The sequence below is a fragment of the Haematobia irritans genome, chromosome 3 (genome assembly GCF_050003625.1).
Source record: "Haematobia irritans isolate KBUSLIRL chromosome 3, ASM5000362v1, whole genome shotgun sequence".
Classification (NCBI taxonomy): domain Eukaryota; kingdom Metazoa; phylum Arthropoda; class Insecta; order Diptera; family Muscidae; genus Haematobia; species Haematobia irritans.
The window spans coordinates 46,120,414-46,145,628 of NC_134399.1; the positions used below are offsets into that span (position 1 = coordinate 46,120,414).

General features: G+C 33.7%; 1 protein-coding gene and 1 long non-coding RNA gene across 2 annotated transcripts in view; one reads left to right on the forward strand and one right to left on the reverse strand.

The window, feature by feature from the left end:
* LOC142228233 (uncharacterized) overlaps positions 1-23,814 on the reverse strand; it is an 87,371-nt gene extending 63,557 nt beyond the window's left edge. Inside the window, exon 1 of the mRNA XM_075298618.1 lies at positions 23,679-23,814. Coding sequence (XP_075154733.1) covers positions 23,679-23,763 — 85 coding nt within the window. The 5' untranslated portion in view covers positions 23,764-23,814. The remainder of the gene's footprint in view (positions 1-23,678) is intronic.
* LOC142230588 (uncharacterized) lies at positions 15,886-16,772 on the forward strand. The gene is made up of 2 exons (XR_012720741.1): positions 15,886-16,368; positions 16,429-16,772. It is a non-coding gene; the product is annotated as an uncharacterized LOC142230588 (long non-coding RNA).
* Positions 23,815-25,215: the final 1,401 nt, after the last annotated feature.

Sequence of the window (25,215 nt, forward strand, 5' to 3'; positions counted from 1 at the left end):
AGGAGTGCCTCTGTTCACATACCTTTGTATGTTTGCTTGTCCTAGTGTGGCCGAAATACGTCTCCTCATTAGCAGTTCGTCTAGCAGCCTAAGTATAAGTAAAAAGAAATTAAGTGCACGAAATAAATTTCCATAAAGGGGAAAATGTAATTTTTTTGTTGTTGCCTAAAATAACATTAACATGGTTTCACTAAGAAAATTATGTTTTTCATTTAAAAATAAAAACGAAAAACAAATAAAAAAATTACAAACATGTATGGAACTAACATGGTAAACAACATGGCAACATTTGGTATGACACAAGCCAATTCCCTATCTTCCTAAAGTTTATTGTTTTTGCTGCTGAGGACATCAAACCATTTACGGCGCTAGGTCACTACTTGTTGTTTACGCGTTTTGTTCGACACATTAAAATGCAATTAATTAAAATGTAATTAAGAGTAGGACATATCTTGGAACAAACAGGAAAATTTAATTTTTAATTTATTGATCATTATTTAACATTGCTCAATTTAAAAAATTAAGTTTTTCATTTAAAAAAATGCAAATAAAAGAAATTACAAACATGTATTGAACTAGCATGGTAAACATTTGGTATGACGCAAGCCAATTTCCCATCTTCCTAAGTATATTGTCTTTGCTTAATACTTAAATATGCTTGTGCAGATACGGTTGCCAGATTTTTCGAGAGAGATCCCCAATATTTCGAAAGTATATCCCCAAAAAAATCCCCAACCGAATTATTCTTCCCCATGAAAAATCCCAAAAAAATGCATAAACATCACTAGTGTGCACTGAAAATGTATATTTCAGACTCAGACTTTTCTTATGTATTTTGATCTGCTGAATTCGAAAAAAAAATATTAAAAAAAAATTATGGAACAGTTTTTGAGATATTCCGTTATTTTTAGTTTTTCGCTCTTTTTTTACTAAACAAATTATATCTCGAGTGAGAAATGTCCGATTATATCGTTTTTGGAACATAAATAAAATGTATTGAGATGACGGATAATCGTGTATAATTGGATCTGTAATAAGTTAAGTGGTAAAAAAAATCGATGCAAAAAAGGGCAAATTTTCAAAAAACAAAAAAAAAATTTTTGTTTTACAGGGACCCTTTTCTGCCGGAAAAATACAAACCATTGAAAAAAATTTGCTTCCCTTCATGGTCGTATAGATGATACTCTAACGTAAGTAACAAGACCAACTAGAAGAAAAACGACCGAAAAATGAGAAAGTTATAAGCAATTAAGTGAACAAATCCAATGTCAAATCATGCAAATATGAACAATTCACCCACACAAAAAAGCATGACTGTGTGGCCAAGTGGCCACGAGAAAAAATCGCCAGCAATGAGCCAACGGTTTTGCCTCAAAATAGGCCTCAGTTTCGGCGATCACCTCTTCATTGCAGCCAAATTTTTTCCCTGCGAGCATCCTTTTGAGGTCTGAGAACAAGAAAAAGTCGCTGGGGCCAGATCTGGAGAATACGGTGGGTGGGGAAGCAATTCGAAGCCCAATTCATGAATTTTTGCCATCGTTCTCAATGACTTTTGGCACGGTGCGTTGTCTTGGTGGAACAACACTTTTTTCTTCTTCATATGGGGCCGTTGTGCCGCGATTTCGACCTTCAAACGCTCCAATAACGCCATAAAATAGTCACTGTTGAAGGTTTTCCCTTCTCAAGATAATCGATAAAAATTATTCCATGCGCATCCCAAAAAACAGAGGCCATTACTTTGCCAGCGGACTTTTGAGTCTTTCCACGTTTCGGAGACGGTTCACCGGTCGCTGTCCACTCAGCCGACTATCGATTGGACTCAGGAGTGTAGTGATGGAGCCATGTTTCATCCATTGTCCCATATCGACGGAAAAACTCGGGTGTATTACGAGTTAACAGCTGCAAACACCGCTCAGAATCATCAACACGTTGTTGTTTTTGGTCAAATGTGAGCTCGCGCGGCACCCATTTTGCACAGAGCTTCCGCATATCCAAATATTGATGAATGATATGACCAACACGTTCCTTTGATATCCTTAAGGCCTCTGCTATCTCGATCAACTTCATTTTACGGTCATTCAAAATCATTTTGTGGACTTTTTTGATGTTTTCGTCGGTAACCACCTCTTTCGGGCATTCACTGCGTTCACCGTCCTCCGTGCTCATTTCACCACGCATGAATTTTGCATACCAATCAATTATTGTTGATTTCCCTGGGGCAGAGTCCGGAAACTCATTATCAAGCCAAGTTTTTGCTTCCACCGTATTTTTTCCCTTCAGAAAACAGTATTTTATCAAAACACGAAATTACTTTTTTTTTCCATTTTTTCACAATAACAAAAGTTGCTTCACAAAAGACACTCTATCTCACAAACTAATTGACGTACTGACGTCAAATTTTGACACGAATCATTTGAAGGTTGGTACTATATAAAAATAATATGCAATTAATTATCCCAATACTGTATCATACGTAACATTTTTTCGTGGAAACAAGATATAAAAAATTAAATTAAAAATGTAAATAAATGTCTTCAACATCTGTTTGTCTTCAAACTATGCTATGTTGCGCTGACTCATACCTCTTTTCGTGAAAACAAAATTCAAAACTAAAATAAATAAGTATCACTATTGTTATACCCACCACCATAGAATGGTGACGGGGGTATAATAAGTTTGTCATTCCATTTGTAACACATCGAAATATCGATTTCCGACTAAATAAAGTATATATATTTTTCATCAAGGAGCAATTCTAAGACGATATAGCTATGTGCGTCTGTTTGTCTGTTGTAATCACGCTACAGTCTTCAATAATGAAGTAATCGTGCTGAAATTTTGCACAAACTCGTCTTTTGTCTGCAGGCAGGTCAAGTTCGAAGATGGGTTATATCAGTCCAGGTTTTGATATAGTCCCCCCATAAACCGACCTCCTGATTTGAGGTCTTGGGCTTATAGAAACAGTAGTTTTTATCCAATTTGCCTGAAATTGGAAATCTAGAGGTATTTTAGGACCATAAAGATATGTGCCAAAAATGGTGAGTATCGGTCCTTGTATTGGTATAGCCCCCATATAAACCGACCTCCCGATTTGGGGTTTTGATCTTTTGGACACCGTAGTTTTTATCCAATTCGGAAAATGGAGAGTATCGGTCCATGTTTTGGTATAGTCCCCATATAGACCGATCTCCAGATTTTACTTCTCGTGCTTATAGAAACCGTAGTTTTTATCCAATATGCCTGAAATTGGAAATCTAGAGGTATTTTAGGACCATAACGAGGTGTGCCAAAAATGGTGAGTATCGGTCCATGTTTTGGTATAGACTCACAAAAACGTCCATTTGATAAGGCCTCGATATAGACCGATTTCACTTCTTGAGGGTATAGAAGCAATTTTCGTGATCAGTGCGAAATTTAGTTAAACTGCTCTGCTTGCGAGAATATCTGTCGTCAAATCCCCCTAAAATTCTATATTTTATCAACCCGCTTTGACGAAGAGTTTTCCATGGAAACTATTATATTTGATTCATGGTGGTGGGTATTCAAGATTCGGCCCGGCCGAACTTACTGTTGTATATACTTGTTTAAAACTCAAATTGCGCGATATGCTATGCTTCGCTGAAGGCGAAACACCGAGTCATCCATAAACTTTTTTCACGTAAAGTGGGTGGGAAAAATTACTGAAATTAAGTTTAATTTATTTAAGTACAATATATGAAATTCATTGTATTATTGAAAGCCCATGAAGAAAGTGAAAAAGGAACATGTTAGGCAAAAAGAGCAGCGTGAATGACAAAGTGAAGCAGCCAGAACTAAGTCAACCACCAGAACCATTACTTTCATTGGTGTCTGGAACAACATTACAAAGAAAAAAATTCTAAAGCATATAGGTTTGAAAAATTGCTTTCAAATGACGTCACAATATAGTTACTGGGAGTTTCATGCCAATATTTAAAGTCGATGGGCAAATATATCACAAAGCGGGATGCTTTTTGCCTATTCCTGATGAAGAGTACAAATTCGGAAACAGAAGTCACCACTGCATTTGTTACAGGACTATCCCGAAACATTTACGAATAACTGGAAAATGTATTCCACCAATACTATTTAAAGTTACAATAGACCGAATGTCATGTGGTAAAACATCAGTGGTGAGCATCCACGACGATTCAATGTGCTATGTTAGTATTGCTAGTATTGGGGATTTCCCCGAAACCGGGACTCCATAAATTTGGGGATTTTTCGAACTCCGTCCAGTATAATAAGTCAGGATTGCAATGAAATTCTGTTTATTTCTACATTATTTTGATACCACTTTGTACCAAATCACTTGCATCCGGTATTATTATGGTATTAACTATTATATCGCCGTGAAATATGATATGTAGTCGTTAGGTTAAAGTGGCAGCCCGATTTATTGTCAGGCTCACTTACGAGTAGACTATTCAGTCCATTGTGATACCACATTAACTAGCTAGCATCATGCCGATATCACAAAAATATGTAAATATTTTTCGACAAATTCAAGAAAATTTATTTTAATTTTATTCACTTGTTAAAGAAAATTTTGTAGTTTTAAGAAAAAATGGAGAATCGCAAGAATATCTTTAGTGAAGTGACATATGAAGTTCATAATGGACGCATTTGTAGTAAAATGTACAAATTTAAAGAAATAATGAACTATTTTGATGAGAAAACGAATTTCGGAAATCCTTATACTTACTTTGTGTATACTTTTTTTCCCGTTATTTAGTTCATTTACCTAACATACGCAAAAAATTATTTGAGTAAAGGAAACTTTCTCCAAACATAATTCTATGAACTAATATAAAGTTAAATTGGTTTTAGTGAAATAGAGAGTTCACTTTTTTTGAGTATACGCCTTTCACAAAATGCAAGACATTCACACAAGAGGTGTTTAATCGATTACTTTTCTTCCGCATCATGACAACTCATGCAGTTGTACTTCGCGCCAATAGTTTTGCACCCAGAAAAAAGTGACCACTTCTTTAAGTTAAAATGAACTCATTGTGAGGAATGTTGAACTTCGTATAGCGCTAAAGACATTTTTATTAGGTAGGAAATTAGGTAGAATGCATTCTATATATTAGTTAACATTTTCCTATATTTATGTACCACTATATTACAGAATAAAAAAATTTAATTGAATTGAATTCATATATGGAATGATTTTATTGAATTTTTTCATTCAGTTGGAAAAATCCTACATATTTGTGGTAAACCTTTTACTTCAAAATTAGAACTGCTTACCTTCGTTATTAAATACAATTTTATGTATTTATATAAGCAATTTTTTCTTCAATAAAAGACATTTTTTATTAATATATTAAATATATTTATTAAGAATTAACAGCATCGACTGGCCTTGAAATATTAGTTTATTATTCCACTATTTCCAATTTCCATGTAAAGTTACCAACTGTAAAACGTAATGCTTTTCTTCTTCTTGTTCCATTCACTTTTAATAAGATGCTGCGTAACGATTTTGTCCTCCTTTTACAATTTCAATACCTACAAATATACAAAATCATAAACCAATTTTTGCACAAAAGGTTAGCGTCACTGTATGAATGTTACCTGATAATTGAAGATTCCAAAATGAAGACGAATGAAGGGGTTGTTATTCTGTTGCCTTTTTCTTTCTTTATACACCATCACGAAATTGATAGATTTATTGTTTGTTATTTATGTTCAATAATTTTGAAAAAAAGAAAAATGTTCTCACTAATTTAAAAAACAAATATTTTATTTGTTATTTATTATTTTATTTTACTATATTACTTTTTTAACAATCTCTCCGTATAACATAACAACGCGATTCCAACTAAAAAACAACCCACGCGCAAACATATCGATTACATCGATGACAGTTATCGATTACAGGTAGATAAAAGAAATATAGGAAAATTTCCTATATTCTAACAAGTGTGTTCCCTTAAGTTTTGAAAGGATTGAATACTTTTTAGTACGAATGAACTAAAATATTTTTCTATGCCAAGTGTTATTCGTATTTATAATAAAGGAAGTCAGTGTTATCGTTTTATAAGAAATTTTACTAAATTTGAGGAAACTTGGTTTTAGTTCGGTTTTTGTTTATTTTTACGAAATCTTTGTTATCAGTGAATACAATTTTCTTGTTGAGTAGTAAATTCTTATACCCTGCGAAGAAAACAGTATTAGTAATTATTCTTGTTAATGAACTATTCCTAACTGCTTTAAGTTTAGGATTTTTTTTACTGCAACAAGTAAATTTTATTATTTCACACAAACATTTAACTTAATGAAAATAAAATGGCTAAACTAAATTGATAAACATTTTTTCCTTTAGTTTCGAAGGCACTTTTTTCTGAGTGTGCAAACTCGCCTAGCAAGCCATCGAGTCGTTATAGCAGATATCAGGAGTGATATCTGACGTCTTGAATCACTAACATATCTAGTGTGCGGTTTAAGTTTAGAAGGGTCCATATTTGTTTAGTGTTGTTTCGCCATCATAGCAGCCTTCTCACGCAGTATGAGCTTGCATGGAATATGTAAGGTAGTTCCTAGCCTTGCCAACTCATCCCCTACGTATGTTCCTATGACCAGGCACCCATATTAGGTGAATATTGTACTGCTCAGCCATCCCATTGAGAGATTTGCAGCAGTCGATTGCCGTTTTCGAGTTAAGGAACACATAGTCCAAGAATTTTATTGTACTGCAGGTTGACTGTCTGAGTATATATCTGTGGATATATGACAAAACCTAAAAACTCAATTTTACAGGAGAGCGAAAATACACCTTTAAAGGGTCACAAAAACTTCTGTAGAAAAGGTCTGGAAAATGTTTAATATTTATGTGATAGACCTTTACGAAAGCTTATTTTTATACTTTGCCAAAACCACCTAGCAATCTCCGAAGTTAGATATGCGTTTATTTTAATTTGTTTTTTCGACAAAACACCATAACTCGAAATATGTTCTTTTGTTAAAAAATACAAATATTTCGATTTTATTTTGCAACATATGATGCGATATGTTGTTTTGTCAAAAATAAACTTAAAAAATTCGCGAGTTATGTTGTTTTCACCATTCAATATCTCCCGATCTAGGGCAGATATCGAAAATCTGTAAACACAGAAAAATACCGTCTTCAAAAACTATACACAACATACAATTTTTGAGAAATTATCCTATCTCGACTTATGGGGGTTTGTCATAAGTCCACAGATATTAATGCCAGCATTATTTCTCAGCCAATTCGAAACTTGCTTATATTTCAGCCTGAAAACAGTATAGTGATTAGTTAATCTTTTCGCTATTCGAAGTTCCAGGTCATTGGAATATAACATAGTCCATCCAATTTGGAGCCATCAGTACAGAAATCTATGTATCGTTTATTCCCAGGGGTGCACCACGCCTCACTGTTGGGAATTAGAGTTTCAAACTTTTTGTTAGGCACATCTGGCATTATTTTGAGGACCGAACTGTGACCGACCGACCACAGCGATAGTTCACGCAACCGTTCGAGGGCAGTTCGGAAACTTCTTAGCCTAGCACAAAAAGCGCGGTATAAACAGAAAAAAGTTAAGTATTTTGGAAACTTTCATCTCTGTTATGAGCGCTGGTTAAATTTTGTTTCGATCTGGCAACTCCTTCATATAGAAACAGGTGTTCAAAAAAGACGCATCCGCAATTTGTTACAATGGAAAAATTAGAAATGCGTGCTGTCATTAAATATTTACATAAAAAAGGTTTATCGGGACAAGAAATTCATATTGATATGGTGAATGTGTTAGGTGAAAGTGCTGCTTCATATGCAACAGTAAAATATTGGGTTGCTGAATATAAACGTGGTCGTACAAGCATTGAAGATGAACCACATAGAGGACGTCCAAAAACAGCAACAACAACAGAAATTGTAGCCAAAGTGCATGATACGGTATTAAATGATCGACGAATATACATTTCGAGGACTCGTGTATATCAAACCAACTGACAGCAATGAACCTATATGCATATTTCATTCCAAATTCTTGGTCGATTTTAATTCTTCCGTTAATTTGTCTGATTTGGGGGAAAAATATCTAAGTATTACTCTTCTCAGTTGTTTCTATTATTTTTTGCCAATAACTTTATATTTTTCGTTATAATTTATTTTTGTTATAATTTAATTGCTCATATAAGTTTATATTGTGATTCAATATTATTATCGGTAAACAATGATTTTGAAAAGGTGATTGATAAATTTAAGGAGATATTCCGTGTTCAGATATTATAGGGAAAGCCGTGGAGGGGGGGTCGCAATATTTGTGAGGAATACCTTGAAGACAAAGTTTCGTACGAAATCTACCCGCAATGAGAGAATAGACTATGTGTTTATTGAACTTGTGTCTACTTCTAGGAAAATTTTAGTTGGATGTTGTTATCGACCCACAACAATTAAATTAGGATCCATTACATTGGGGTATGAAGTCGTAATTATTGCCGGTGATTTTAATTCGAATATTCTCGTCAAATCCACATTAACAGATAATATGTTGGCTTTTGGGTTATATACAACTAATAATACGAATCCAACACACTTTTCATCCTCTTCGAACACTCTTTTTGGATTTGTTCTTTGTCAATGATTTGTCTGACGTCCTTCTATACGACCAGATTTCGGCTCCTTGTTTCTCGAAACATGACCTTATATTCCTGTCTTATAAACTTGAACTTCAAAAGGATCAGATCGAATACACGTACCGTGATTTTCGTGATTTGAATTATATTGAGCTGCAGGATATGTTTGGACAAATAAATTGGCATGACATGACATAGCGGAATGCTATATGTGAACTTTATAACTCGACTGTGCCTATTAAGAGGATCAAAGTGAAATCAAGTACTAGACCATGATTTAACGACAAAATTAAGACTGCATACTCTCGATGGAAACTCCTTAGATTACCACTATTCTCCTCGCCATAACGGCGAGGAAAATAGCGAACAGATATATCAATGCGGCGAAAACCGAATATTACGCTATGCGTTTCAATTCTGCTGTAGATCCCAGGGACAAGTGGAAGATTATACATGATATCGGGGTTTGGGAAGTCTAGGCCATCGAGCAGTTATGAAGGTGATCCAAAAGACTTGAACGAGATGTTTTCTAATATCCCTGCCCCTCCGACGGACATATCCTTCTATAACACGGATGACGGTATAGGAGGAACGATTTCAAGTTCAGGTGCATTACCGAAGATGAGGTCATAGAGAGTTTTTTCATGGTTAAGTCAATGCTATTGGCCTGGATGGGATGGACCCCAGATTTATACGAATACTGCTCCCTCAACTTATACCTCTTTTCAACTATTTTTTAAACCAAATCCGGCTTCCAGCACTTATCCCACCATATGGATTTTTCAATTTCTCACCTACTGCTACCTCTCTTATTACCTCCTATCTTAACAATCGGTTACAGACGGTTTACACCGGAGATACTTTTTCATTGCCATTACCAGTTACGAAAGGGGTTCCACAGGGTTCTATAATTGGACCTCTATTGTTTTGCATGTACCCCAATGACCTCTCTTGAAATAGTCCATAGTCAGATGCTTATGTATGCAGATGACATACAAATCTTTTTAAGTAGTCCGGTAGGTGATGCTAGTGAGTGTTTGGCAGCGTTGCCAATTTAGCTTTTTTCCCGCTAGATTTGGCTTTTTTTGAAGACGTCTAGCGGGAAAAAATGCATTTAGCTTTTAGCTTTTTTCTGGCTTTTTTTCATGACCCTTTTAGCTATTTTTGGCTTTTTTTTATTTTCGACATGTTCCTATTGAAATATGGATAAAACTTCGTTTTTATCTAAGCCTTGCTGCCAGAATAAGGTTTTTCACATGTTTCAAATCTCAATTGAAACATTAATAATTATTCCAGCCATTATGCGGGCATTTTTGCAGCAAATACACCTTGTTGTAAAGTTCTTGCCTCGTATTCATAAAAGTTATCGTAAACTTCAAATCTACTATTACCATACAAATTCCTTATATAAACTGTCAGTAAATTATTAGGAATATTAGCATTAGGAATATTAGCATTTAAATTAAAATAGTAGATGTGAATTGCTTTGTACACTGAAAAAATATTGTCGTGAGGCCAAAGATTTCATGTCCTTAAAATACGAACGCGAATTTTGGTTATAATAGCATTTGTGAATTTCTCTTATATAAACTGTTTTCCTTGTCCAAAAGCCGATAAAGTCGTTTTGTCCTTATAGTTAAGTGATTAAACTTAAAAATGGGTATCTTTACATGAAAGAAGGCTAGGGTCAATTCTAAAAAATTCTTTAAATTAATAGTCTTTAAATTTGTGGAGTTTTTGTATCTTGACCACAAACCAAAATAACGTTCAAAAATAGAAGAGGCTTTTAAACATTTCATTTTAAAAACGTATACATAAAAAAATTTCTACTTAAAGTCGAGTCTGAATTTGAAAATTTAAGTTTTCGTTAGCACGTTTTTAAAGCACTGTGATAGCTCATGAAGAAAAAGCTGAGAAAACGAATAAATTCCAATTTGACTCGGAATCAATACAAAAATCATTAGTGTACAAAATCGTTGGAAACGAACATAGAAATAATTAAGGAAATAAAGTTTTATTTTTTTTAACACCCAAAAATGCAATAAAAAATTCGTAGTGATAGGATCAAAACAAATCTGCTATTTATTAATGGGATGGATTTACATTTACGAAAATTGGACAACAATAGGTTTGGGAAATTTTCGAATAAAAGTTATTCATTATAAACTTGCAAGACAGTTAGAATGGGTTTTATTCTCTTGGGTAAAATTAGGAGAAGTGTACACGTTCACGAATTTATCATTAATTCTGTTAAAACGAAATATATAGATATTTTCTAATGCAGTTCTATGTGGCATGATTAACCAGCTGACAATTGCAAGTTCACTGGGAAAAATGTTTTTACAAGGAAATATAAACGAAGGACTTCCAGTAAAAATTTGTGATATTAATCAAAATGTATCGAGTACGCCAACAGAGCTAATATGACTTAGATTTTCTTACAGTCTCACAGAAATGGAATTAAATTGAATACAATTAAAATAATATGCATTTTAAGTGAAATAAAGCCTTTTAGTTTGTTAAATTTCAATCAAAAATGTGACTTTTGATACAAAAAAAATTAGCTTTTTTTCTAGCTATTTTTTTTAAATTTTTTAGCTTTTTTTGGCTAGTTTTTTGGACAAATCTAGCGGTTTTTGGTGAAACAATTCTGGCAACGCTGGTGTTTGGGGAAACTTAACCACGACCATGATCGTGTGTTTCGATAGGCAAGGGCCAATGGTCTGCTACTAAATCCACTAAAGTCTAAATGTTTGATTGTACACATGAATAGAAGATTCTCTTTGTCGAATGCTGATATTATGATAAATGGTCAGAAAATCGATGTAGTCACTAGTGCTAAGAATTTAGGAGTGGTATTCAATAGCACTTTGAGTTGGTCGAGTCATGTAACACGGTCGTTGGACACACATATGCTAAATTACGTTCTTTATGGGTTACTCATTCCTACACACCAGTCAATATTCGACTTCTCCTGGCGAAAAGTCTTTTGATACCGGGTTTAATTTACGGATCTGAACTCTTCGCGAACTGTGACTCCGTGAGCAAAAATAGACTTAACGTGGCATTCAATAGTATAGTTCGTTATGTGTATGGGTTACGCAGGACCGATCATGTTTCGCATATTACAGGCGCCATCTTTGGCTTTAGTTTTGATACCCTACTTAAAGTCAAATCGTTAGTATTTCTACATAAATTGATTTACAGACGAAAACCAAGCTATCCCTATGATAGAATTCGGTTTACCAGATCTGATAGGAATAGGAATATAATACCCAAGACAAGTCTTGTATCCGAATGGCAGTTCTTTATTGGCACGATACGTCTCTGGAACACTCTACCACCCGATATACAATGCATCAGAAACGCATCATCTTTTAAGAAGAGTATTCAAAATTTATTTCACAATTAGAATATTTAATGTTAAAATTTTGCTTGTAGATATAATATTGACTCCCAATTTCAATCATCAAGAATGCAATGGATTTGAATATTAAAAGTAATTTTCTTCATTTTTTCTTTAATATTAATATTAATTTTTATTTGATTTATTTAAATTTTTCTTTTTTTTTCTTTTATCTTTAAAATTTAATTATTGTATATACCTATTATAAGTCGGAGATGTTTTAACATTTATAATCCTGCACTGTAATTATAACATTTTAATCTTGTTGTGTAGGTACTCAACAAAATGAATAAAAGTGAAATTGCTAATATCATGGGCATCTCAAATGATCGAGTCCATTTAATTTTGCATGCACGCAGTAAGAGCTTGAATGTAGCCAGAGACATACCAACAGATTCTAGTTTTCTTGGAATATGTAAGGTAGTTCCTAGCCTTGCTAACTCATCTGCTTCGCAGTTCCCCTGTATGTTCCTATGGTCAGGCACCCGTATTAGGTGAATATTGTACTGCTCGAGTTAAGGAACACAGAGTCCAAGGATTTTATTGCAGGTTGACTGTCTGAGTATATATTAATGCCAACATTTTTTTGGAACATTACTTATCAGCCAATTCGCCACCTCTCTTATTTTTAATATTTCAGCCTGAAAAACACTACAGTGATTAGGTAATCTTTTCGCTATTCGAAGTTCCAGATCTTTAGAATATACTCACCCCACTTGTCCATTCAATTTGGAGCCATCAGTATAAAAATCTACATATCTTTTATTCCCCAGGGTCTGTGTACACCACGCCTCACTGTTGGGAATTAGAGTTTCAAACTTTTTGTCTAAAAGTGGTTTCGCCAGAGTGTAATCCACTACGTTAGGCACATCTGGCATTATTTTGAGGACCGAACTTTTTTCCGACGACAGCGATAGCTGGCGCAACCTTACAGCCGTTGTTGCAGCTGACTGTTTGGCCAAAATGTCGAAAGGCAATAAATGCATTAAGGTAATCTGTTCCTGTCTTACTTACATCCGAGTACAGCGATAGCTGGCGCAACCTCACAGCCGTTGTTGCAGCTGACTGTTTCGCCAAAATGTCTAAAGGCAATAAATGCATTAAGGTAATCTGTTCCTGTCTTACTTACATTAAGGGTATCTGTTCCTGTCTTGCTGAATGCGCCTGAGATACACAAGCACGCCATACGCTGAACTTTATCTAAACCTGTCGGTTGCTTAAGTGCCGGCCACCAGACTACAACACCATATAGCATTATAGGTCTAACCACTGCCGTATATACACCCTCAAAAAAATCGCTTCTGTAACATATACTCCCAAACACATTTTGCTTCAAGCATATAAATTTTTGGGTATTGTCCAAACATTTATATATTTGATTTCTTCCAATATATAATATGTTTGAAAGCATATTGGTCTAAACAATATAATATGTTTGGGTAGTCTAAGTTCCAAACATTATGTATTTTTCCATCCAAATTCAATAATGTTGTCTTCCAAAAAACTATATGTTATTGTGTGAACATATAATATGTTAGGAAACATTTTGAACCCAAAAATATTATATGCTTAGAAGAATTTTCTCCCAAAGAAGATTGTGCTCAAATTTTTTTTCTGCCTAATTGTATATTCCCTCACATTTTTCTCACTTCCATGAGTTTTTTAGTTCTTAGCACCTTTTTTTGTAATACAAACATTGTAGAAGAAATTATTAAATTTTATAATTTTTTTAAATTTTACATTTTGCCGGACGGGGATTCGAACAGCGAACCACACAGTTTGTAAGCCAGTCCACTAACCACTGGGCTACGTAGCTGTTATGGTCATCAAGAGATAATTATCGTTATAAGTCATATTTATATAGCATAGCTTGCGGCGCCCACGAGCCGATGCAAACATAACATTGTTTAACAACATAACATTGTTAAACATACATTTGTTGGCGACGTGGAGCAGTGATTGGTACGTCCGCCTTGCATGCCAAGGGTCCTGGGTTCGATCCCTGCTTCGACCGACACCATTTTTTTTATTTTTTTTTACATATATTTTTTTACGTATATTCCAAATACGTTCGGAATATCCCGAAAAGGTGTTCACCATTACATACTATTATATAAACTTTTTACTAAACTGTAAAGTGTGTCTTATAAAAGACTTAAATTCAGAAAAGAACAGTGCTTGATATAAACGAAATGGACTGATTTCAAATCATATATTATTTTTTATTGTAAAAATAAAAAAATTGTAACAAAAAAGGGTTTTGTACACAAGTTTGAAATTTTCGAAGAAATTCAAAAAACTCTTATAAAGGAAGAATGTGAATTTGAGTAATATATAAATATTTTTCCATCGAATCCTAAAGTTAACGATAACCATTCAAAAGCACATTATATTTAAATTCGAAACAATAATTTTACAACCAACACATAAATTTATGTAGGTGTGAACAATTTTTTGCTTTCTTTAATAATGTATTCTAAAGAAAATAAACTTATTCAATTGTTGCTTTGGATCATTCTCCACCAAGTTATAATACAATTTGCCTAATAAAGTTATTATGTTATTCTGGTTTTACCGATACGAGTTTTGCCGTTAAAATGAGAAATAATTTTAGTGGCAAAACTCAAACTCAATGTCCGCTTTTATTTTCGAAAGTATCAACTCCTCTTGGACTACTTATTAATAAAGAGGAACTAAACTTTGTTTTTATAGATCTTAGTGTTTAATTTTTCACTGTTTCCCAATGTTTTCATTTTACTGTCACAACTCTAAAAAGAGTACACTGAAAAAAATATTGTCGTGTGGCCAAAGATTTCATGTCCTTAAAAAAAGAATACAAATTTTTCTTATCTTAGACGACGCATTTCTCTAATATAAAGTTTTTTCCATGTTCAAAAGTCGATAAACTTTTCAATGAAGTCGTGTTGTCCTTATAATTAAGTGATTTGACTTGAAAATGGGTATCATAACTTGAAAGAAAAAATTTTGAACTAAGGTCAACTTGACTTTAATAATTCAGAAAAAAACTTTAAAACTAATGAAATTGTCTTTAAATTTGTTGCATTTTTGCATCTTGACTACAAAGCAAAAATAGTTAAAAAATAGGGCATGTTTTTCAACACTTTATTTTAAAGACGTTTTTACTTGAAACATAGCACAATTTCTACTGTCTTGTTTTAAAGGGCTTTTTATAGCATATGAAAAAAGCTGAAAAAGCTAAAAAATAAAATTTGCTTCATAGAGTCAAATACACAAAACCCACATTTAAAAGAGAATTGTGTCTTAAAAGTATCCTTACTTGAATTCTCGGCTTCATTGGCTCGGAATCAATACCAAAATTTTTAAAGTAGAGACATAATCTTTGGAACCGGGCATGATATTTTTCAGTGTATAGTGCCCTTTCGTTAGTTTTTATGAAGATCCCTTTAATTACCTTTGTTTGAATATTTGGAGTTACTCGTCCTAACTCAAAAAAAAGTGAACTCTCTATTGCACTAAAGCCCATTTAACTTTATTTTAGTTCATAGAAATATTATGTTTGGAGAAAGTTTTCTTTACTCTAATACTTTTTTGTGTACGTTAGTTAAATTAACTAAACCCGAGGAAAAAAATATTCTCAAATGAAGCATAAAGATTAACTAAATTCGTGTCTTCCACAAAATAGTTCAGAATTTCTTTAAATTTGTAAATTTTACCAAAAATGCGTCCATCGTGAAAATGATAAACAAAACTCATGCTTTTTTTTAAATGTCTTTTCTCTTGGTTCCGAATGAATTTTCTCTCCGAATACTCATTTTAATCTTTTTACTTAAGCATATACAATTTTTGGCGGTCTTATATCACAACATATATACACCCAGAGAAATGGTTGGTTGCAATTCGATAATTACAATGAGGAAATGATATCAGTAACTTATTTTTTGTTACAAGAACAATGTTTTGATTATTTTCCCCATTATACATTCAACACGACCATAAAAAAGTTCACAGGATCAAAACGAAATTCCCATAACCATTCAATTGGTTACAATAACCAATGCCGATAAATTTGGTTATATGCTTCATAAAATTGTTGAGCTAACCACCAGCATAGTGAGACCTACATCATGGGAATCAACAAATGGTTGGTACAACCAAAATTTGAGTATACTAATAGAATCTTAGTTCAATTATAGGACGGGCGTAAGGTAGTTGTTGCAACAAATAAATATTTATATCAACATCGACACGGTAAATGGTATGACGCTACAAAATTTGCAAAACGGGGAACAGCATTTACTTGATAATAGTCCGCAATACATTGAATAAAGTTTATCCCATAGAAAAGAAGTTGCCTTCAGGTAAGTATCGCACCGTTATATAAAAAAGGAATATTACAAATGTTTCCATAAAAATTGCAGGCTTCATACACCAACAAACACAAATACTTTTTACGGCAAGCGAGCTTTTTTATTGTATTAAGAATACAGGAAGAGTCTAAGTCGATCTGTATTTATATCTAGAGGCTTAAGGAAGAAATTTCTGGCAAGTATATATTGAATTAGGTTCTGTAGTTTGACCACATAATTGCAACCTAATAACCATCTGTCATTGGTATACAAATATTACCTATAAAAAATTGTAATGTAAATTGATCTCACATATATGTAGATCAAAAGCCTTTGTTGTTAGCACCTTTTGTATTTGTTTTCGTAGTTTATTATGATTGTAAATCTTGTAATAAATTTATAAAATCTCAATATAATCTGCCCTTTCATTTGATATTGGAATTTGGTTAGGGTAATAGTGAAGACAATCGAGGGCGGTTGCACCAACAAACAAAACAATAAATATGAAATTGCGACAACCAATGCAACGTTGATCCAACATACTACCATGTAGTTACAATTGCCAAATGTTAGTTGTGCTGACAGATATCATTGATAGTTGATGGAACCACCTGCTTTCGGTTGGCAAATAATTCGGTTGAGGCAACGAATTTGTTTTCTGGGTGTATATGTTTACTCCAAATTTGTAAATTTATACTTGTTTATATTCACACATAGTATTTTTCCAATCTTTAATGGATTTTTTTTGTGTATATATATTTTTAAGGCGCCAATTGGTTACTTTCGTTATTTTACTTCCAACATACACTTTATGTCTCTCTTTCTAAACACATATATGTTTATAGTCTATTTCTAAATTAATATATGTTTGCATCCAAGCATATTATATTTACAAACATTTTATGTCCCAAACATAATATGTTCTAACATATTAACATATATGTCCCAAACATATTATGCTAGTTTATGAACATTATATGCTTGCACTTAAAAATATTGTGTTTAAAAATGTTGAGTTCCAAGCATATAATTTTTACACCCGACCTTGTCCAATTGCCCTCCGATGTTTTAATGAAGTGGATGCTAGTAGTCTGGAAGCCTCGGACGTCTTCTCAATACTGCTGCTATGTTCCCTCAAAACTTGCCACTCAGATATCTTATCATTCAGTTCCGGAGAGGCCAATGTGAAGTCCATCACCTCTTGACTGTCTTTGTTTTCAGTGACTCCTCAACTAAGGTCTTAACGGCACATGGAGGCATCTCCCTATCATGTCCCATGTAGACCAAGATACCCAGTATTTGCATTTGGATATCTCTAGACTGGCTACGACAGTGTCTGCATTGCTCAATGAAGGAAGCAGAAACAAGTTTAGTTCGTTTTTAGCAATTATACAATCTCAATTTATATATTTACCGGTATTATGCAAAAGTTTGAAACCTGGAGTGCTTAATTCACAGATTTTGTTTTTATATATGTATGGTTCTTGAATAAGAACTATATATATGTCTCCTTTCATCAGGAGAATTTTTAAGGCAGCACAGGCGGCTTTACAGTGGTGAAGATTTATCTGGAGGAACCGTAGAACCTTCAATTGGGTCATCAAGGTGACGATGTTCGTCAATGTCTGCAGTTTTTAAGTCTCCTTCGGCTTCGAAAGATTTTTCTTCTTCTGACTCTACCGGAGGTTTGTCCGTTTGGAATCCATTGGCTGATCGTTTTTTTTTTCATATGGATATCATGAAAGCCATAACTTACACGTCCTTGGGTCTGGGCTAGATGTGGCAGCGACTCAATGTTCAATATAAACGCCGCATGTCGTCTTGGTCCATCCCCCTCATCCATACGACCAACCTTCCTATCGGCGGTTGGAAGATCTGGGTTAGATTCCTTTAGTCTGTTTAGTATTGACTCAGGATCAGGAGGGTTTGCAGGTTTCCATGCATGTGCTCTAGGTTTAGCCGGTATGTCTTTTTTATCGACTAACTCAAAAGCGGCTCCTTCCCAAACTTCACCAAGTAGCATCAAAGCAGCTTTAAAGCAATCCATAGACCTCTGGCCAGTCAATGCTTTTGACTTATATCGTCCTTGATACCATCCAGCATCTTGCCGTCGAGGACTTGGTCCGGGAAACTTTTTTCGCACCTCTGAGTAGATACCAGACATCGCGTTCTCAATTACCCCCCATTTTTGCTTTGGAACCATACCGTCCAATGCTCCTTTATTAATGGTAGCCATCACAAGCCTGTCTTTTTCAACTGAGGCAAACGATCTTTGATCCCGTTTAGAGGATGGTAGCTCATCCGGTGATCGTTCCCTTTTTCCAGCTTCAAGAATTCCTTGAGCCCATTTTAAGGAATCGCTTTGCTTAGCCGACAACGTGCTTGGGTCAACAGATCCTAATTTATTTAGTATAAACAAAGCATTTCTGCGTTCTTTGAATCTCTTTCGTGAGGGATTTCCTCCTTTTGATGTCGTTACCTTAGAAAAGGTTCGACTTGCCAAAGTATCGCCACCTGTCGACCCGTCTACACTAACTGACCCAATTTAGAACTTCAGTCGATACTTTCGACTGTCGATTAATTTTCTACCACACGTGAAATTCGTAATAAATACTTATTACGATGAAATAATCCGCTACTAAAAAACACGTCCGTTCTGTTCGACGGTTGAATAATGAATGGTCTGGGGTTAGTATTTTCCATATTTTGTTAAATTGAATTATGGAAGGTTATTACTACAGGTTTTTCTTAAATCTTAAAAACCATTTGTATATTTAAATTCCTAAAATTTTGATGGGGGTTTTGAAAAAAGTCGAGAGCAATTTAGATTTTTTTTCTTAAAATTTGGGGTGGAGAGGTTCAAAAATCACCAACGCCAAATTATAAATCGTCAGTTCCGGGCACTTGAAAGATTCAAAACTACTGAAAGTATAATTATTTTATAATCTGATATGATTTACTTGGGTGTTGATGGCCGTTGCTATTAAATATTATAACCTATGTGATATTAAATATTACATGCAGAATCGCTGCGATGCCCCAATTTTCGTGTGTTATCAAGGAGTTGTTGAGTTGCGGTATTGCCAATACACCCATTAATCAATAACTACACTAGCATGTTTACACGATTATACCATTCCTTATCTCAAATTTGGAAACAATATAATAGTTGGCTTAGGTAGACGAATTCGAAGAAATGCGACGGACCAAAAACTTGCCACTTTTTTATAAGCACCGCCATAGGTACAAAGGAAAAAGTGTCTTGCTAATTTAATGACCATTTTAACTTCCACATATTTCACAAAATTTATAATAATATAGTTAAGTTAGCTAATGGAAAACTTGTAAAATGCCGGTAAATGTTTTTTAGTTCACTAACTACGAATGGGGAGGATTTTCCTTAAAAAAAAAAAATTCCAACACAGTAGTTAATGCATCGTTGATTGTATTATAAAAATATCGACCACGCCGAATCTTGTGTAACATACCTTCTACTAAAGGCTGTCAACAACAATTACTTGAGTTGTGGTAATACCGATGGCAAGGTATCTTAAAACTTCTTAACATCGTATTCTAAATTGTAAGTTAGTCCATACGTGGACAAAAAACAGATTAAATACGTATATAATTTAGTTCTTGACCGGTATATATAGGGAAGTCTACAAATAATTACAAACCGATATGAACTTTTGCGCAGTAATTAGAGAGCTTTATATGGGGGCTATATACACTAATGAACCGGTATGGACCAATTTTTGTGTGATTGGGGATCGGTTTAGCTGGGGGCTATATATAACTATAGACCGATTAGTTGTTAGCGGCTATATACTAGCACAAAGTAGCAAATTTCAACCAAATCGGACGAATTTTGCTCTTCCAAGAAGCTCCGACCAATTTTTCATGGACCGATATTGATATATATTGATATATATATATATATATATATATATATATATATATATATATATATATATATATATATATATATATATATATATATATATATATATATATATATATATATATATATATATATATATATATATATATATATATATATATATATATATATATATATATATATATATATATATATATATATATATATATATATATATATATATATATATCGGTCCATAATATATATAACCCCCATATAAACCGATCCCCAGATTTGACCTCCGTATAAAGCGACCCCCATATTTCAATTCTGGCTCTCTAATTACCGCGCAAAAGTTCATATCAGATTGTAATTATTAGTAGACTTCCCTACATATACCGGTTAAGAATTGAATTATATACGCATTTAATCTGCTTTTTGTTTGTCTAATATATACCACGTATGGAGTAACTTACAATTTAAAAGGCAATGTTAAAATGTTTTAAGATACCGTGCTATCGGCAAGTATTCGATTGTGGATGACAGTCTTTAGTAGAAGTTTCTACGCAATCCATGCATGTGCTATTCATGGTGGAGGGTACATATGATTCGGCCTGGCCGAACTTACGGCCGTATATACTTGTTCCATCTTCAGGAATTCCTTCCCCCCATTTTAAGGAATTGCTTTGCTTATTTCTTGAGAGATTCCGTTCTTTTGATGTCGTTACCTTGAGGAAGGTTCGATTTGCCAAAGAATCGCAACCTCTCGATTGTCTACAGGTCGACTAATTGGGCCTAACTCTTGATCATCGCCCAAATTTATAACTTCAGTCGAAACCCTCCACTTAGCCCTGAAGTTAGGAGCCACCGTGGTGCAATGGTTTGCATGCCCGCCTTGCATACACAAGGTCGTGGGTTCGATTCCTGTTTCGACCGAACACCAAAAAGTTTTCAGCGGTGGATTATCCCACCTCAGTAATGCTGGTGACATTTCTGAGGGGTTCAAAGCTTCTCTAAGTGGTTTCACTGGAATGTGGAACGCCGTTCGGACTCGGCTATAAAAAGGAGGTCCCTTGTCATTGAGCTTAACATGGAATCGGGCAGCACTCAGTGATAAGAGAGAAGTTCGCCAATGTGGTACCACAATGGACTGAATAGTCTAAGTGAGCCTGATACATCGGGCTGCCACCTAACCTAACCTAACCTAGCAGCCCAATGGATGAGTTTGAAATTCGTAGTAATTACTCATTACAAGAAAATTTAATCAATCCGATATTAAAAAAACGTTCGTTCTGTTCCATGGTAGAATGTTGTAATTATTATTGATGGTATGAACTTATTCCAAAGTACAAGTCCTGGAACAGTTTATTGGGACCAATCCTTACACAGGTCGCCATGAATCTGTTTTGAACAATCTCTTAATAAACCATTTTCAAAAATATTTAATTCATACGATACGAAAAAATTTAGACACAATTTTTTAATAAAACCCCAAATGTGATCGTAATAAATTAAGTGTTTGCTGCCATGAGTTGTCAACATCTCTCCAAAATATGCTTTTGACAACCCTGTTATGAACAAAAATTTTCATTAGAGGTGCGTACCAGCTTACAAAATTGAACGTTACCGAAAATTTCGTTAGCATAAATGGCAATGCATTTCTTATGGGACGGAAAATGTTCGGTGCATACCGGCCTATACATCGAAAAGTACATGGTAAACGATTGTTGTTTGTCGGAGACATCCATAGCAACCCCAACTAACATCAGGTCTGAATAAGGGAAAACGTAAAGTGGCAAGCCCTAATGAGCCCAAGCTAATAAAGAGTAGAAAAACTGGCTGTAGATCCATGGAAATCATAATCGGTCACCTTTGAGGTAATGCGAAAAGGCGTTAGGACTCGGCTTTAGAAAGGATGTCAATTGTCATTGCGCTAAACATAAAATCGCGTATATACTATACCTAACATAACCTAAAGTTGAGGGCACACTTATGTCGAGTAGGAGTCACAAAAGATGAAGTATGTATAGCGTGTTCTGAAAATAATGTAAAGTAAATAGTACTTCGTTGCCCTGTATTGAGGAGATATAGATCTCACTCTGATCATGTGCGAATTAGGGATAGGAGTTCCTTAAAAGGCCGATGGAAAGACCGAGATAGAGCGCACAAAGACCCGAATACTAGCTTAATTGTATTTCAGCCGAAGTGAGAAAGATCCATCCTCTTTCCAAATAACCTTGCAACATCATTGTCTGAAATTCTCTATACAACTCACCACGTTTATAACGAACATGATTGCAAACAAATTCACAGTGGGCAATGTTGGTGATCCCTTTAAATATTTTCGTTAAAAAAAAACACCATAAAACGAACAAAAACAAATTAGTTGTTTTTCAGATAAGCAGAAAAATAAAATTAATTGTCCTTCAATTTCAACTAAAAGCCGAAATCTTACAATCTTATCTTTGCGAAATCTTACATAACTTTAGAGAGTCAATTTAATATGTTTTGTTTCCTTTTTTAAAATAACAAAGAGTAAAATAGTAAAGAATTTTTATTCACTTTCTTAATTACGGTTATAGCGAGTGCCTGCGATTTCGTTATTACCATGGTGGACAGTACCAGACTATACTTAGGTAAATTGCGGAAATGAAACATTTACATTGTCTACAAATGGGTATTTCACTCTGTGAGTGCTTCAACGTAATATGTATATACACGAAAAAAAGGAATTTATTTAAAATACTTGGACAATTGTTTCACTCAGAAAAGTCCATTAGAAACTTATATGGTTATAAAATTCCACATTCAATTGGGTCATAGCATCATTCACAGGATTCCAATGGTCCAAATCATAAAAGGGGTTTATTCACTTTGCAGCAATGGAATGAAGCAGATACAACATTCTCGTTAGGAAATAATTCACTAGTATTTTTATTCAATATCATTTTGGATTATGTTGAGATGTATTGATTTCGTTAAAACCAAAGATAATAAAAGAGGAAGATGGGAGATTGGCTTGCGTCATACCAAATGTTGCATTTACCAGATTAGTTTAATACATGTTTGTAACCTTTTAGTTGTTTTTAGTTTTTATTTTTTAAATGAAAAATTTAATTTTCTTAATGAAACAATGATAAATTTTAGCCAACAACAAAAAAAAAATTACATTTTCCCCTTTATGGAAATTTATTTCGTGCTCTTAGTTTCTTTTTATGTGCATTTCAATGCTATGTCAATACCTGTCGTATACGCGTTTGGTTCGAGTATTAAACTAATGTGGTAAATGGTTTGATGTGCTCAGTAGCCAATCTCCCATCTTCCTCTTTTATTATCTTTGGTTAAAACCACTCGAAATGTATCCGTGTTTGTTGATGTTTTTATTGCTACTTGCATATCCTTTCACATTACACATTATATGGGTTTTGTTTTTGAAACCTACCGATTGCACTGGTCGAAAAGAGCACAAATGTTGCTAACACGATTGATAATTGATATTTTCGGGACAACATACTGCCCAAAAACATCGCTCCGATTAAACGCTTTCAGGCCTCGGGTTTTAACTGATTTGTGCGAAACTAGTTGTGGGCTTTTTATAGATTCGGTACTAAGCGAATATCTCTCCATTATATATTGCACACAAATTATTATTTTACAATAGAAAATCAATAGGAAAAATGTGTAGTGCTGTTTTTAATCATGTGTGATAACATGCGTCCATGCAATTGGTATGGGCTAAAATTTTATTTATGACAATCTAAATACTGCCTGTTATTCTCGATCGGCAAGATTATTGTTATCTTAGATTCGTTACTCGTTTTATGATTTTCTTTCAGCGTATCAAGGGCTACATTTTGCATTCGTTATCAGAATTATCGATGTTACGATTAGATTGAAATTCCCTAACTATTGGGTTATTCTAAAGTAATGGAAGCAAATCAGCTTTTGCCACTTGTTCACATAGTTTCGTCATGAATTGGACTATTCGGTTCTTTAATTTTAATGTATAGACCATTAGAATGTATATAATAGAGTTTATGTTTTTGCACTTATATCAGTTGGGTACTTCGACATATTTACTGAAGCGTATATATCTTTCAAAATATACTTTCACCAGAATAAACTTGAACTGGACATTTTTAAGTACAGAATAGAGTGTAGGCTTTTAGTAGCCATGTACTGTAATCTTAATAAAGCACTTCATTACTCTACACTGTAAGAATAGTTTTTTTTTTCTCGGAAATGTAAATTTAGATAGAAATAATCTTCGTTTGTTTTGAAAAAAAACGTGACTCCTTATTTAAGTTAAAATGAACTAAGTTTGAAGTTGAAGTTGAATTTCGTGAACTGATTTTATGAAACCTCTTTCATTCATTTGGACAAATCTTTCATATTTGTGGTAAACATTTTACTTCAAAATTAAAACTGCTTACTTACGTTTTTAAGTACAATTTATTTATTTATATAGGTGCACTTTTGATATATTAAATATATTTATTAAGAATCAACAGAATCGACTGGCCTTGAAATATTACTTTATTATTCCACTATTTCCAAATTTCCATGTAATGTTACACTGAAAAAACAGTGAACCTACCAGGAAGAAAACTTTTGGTTAATTTTAGAAAATTTTGAATATTTTTAGAAAATTTTTACTAAACAGTATTACAAACGCTGACATCACGCCGATATCACAAAAATAAGTAAATATTTTTCGACAAATTCAAGAAAATTTATTAGACATAATTAATTTTTTCACTTGTTAAAGAAAATTTTGTAGTTTGAAGGAAAAAATTGGAGTTCAAAAATGCAAGAATGTCTTTAGTGACATACGAAGTTCATGATGGACGCATTTTTGGTAAAATTTACAAATTTAAAGAAATAATGAACTATTTTGTGAGAAATACGAATTTAGTAAATATTTGTGCTTACTTTGTGTATAATTTTTTCCCGTTTTTTAGTTAATTTAACTAACGTAC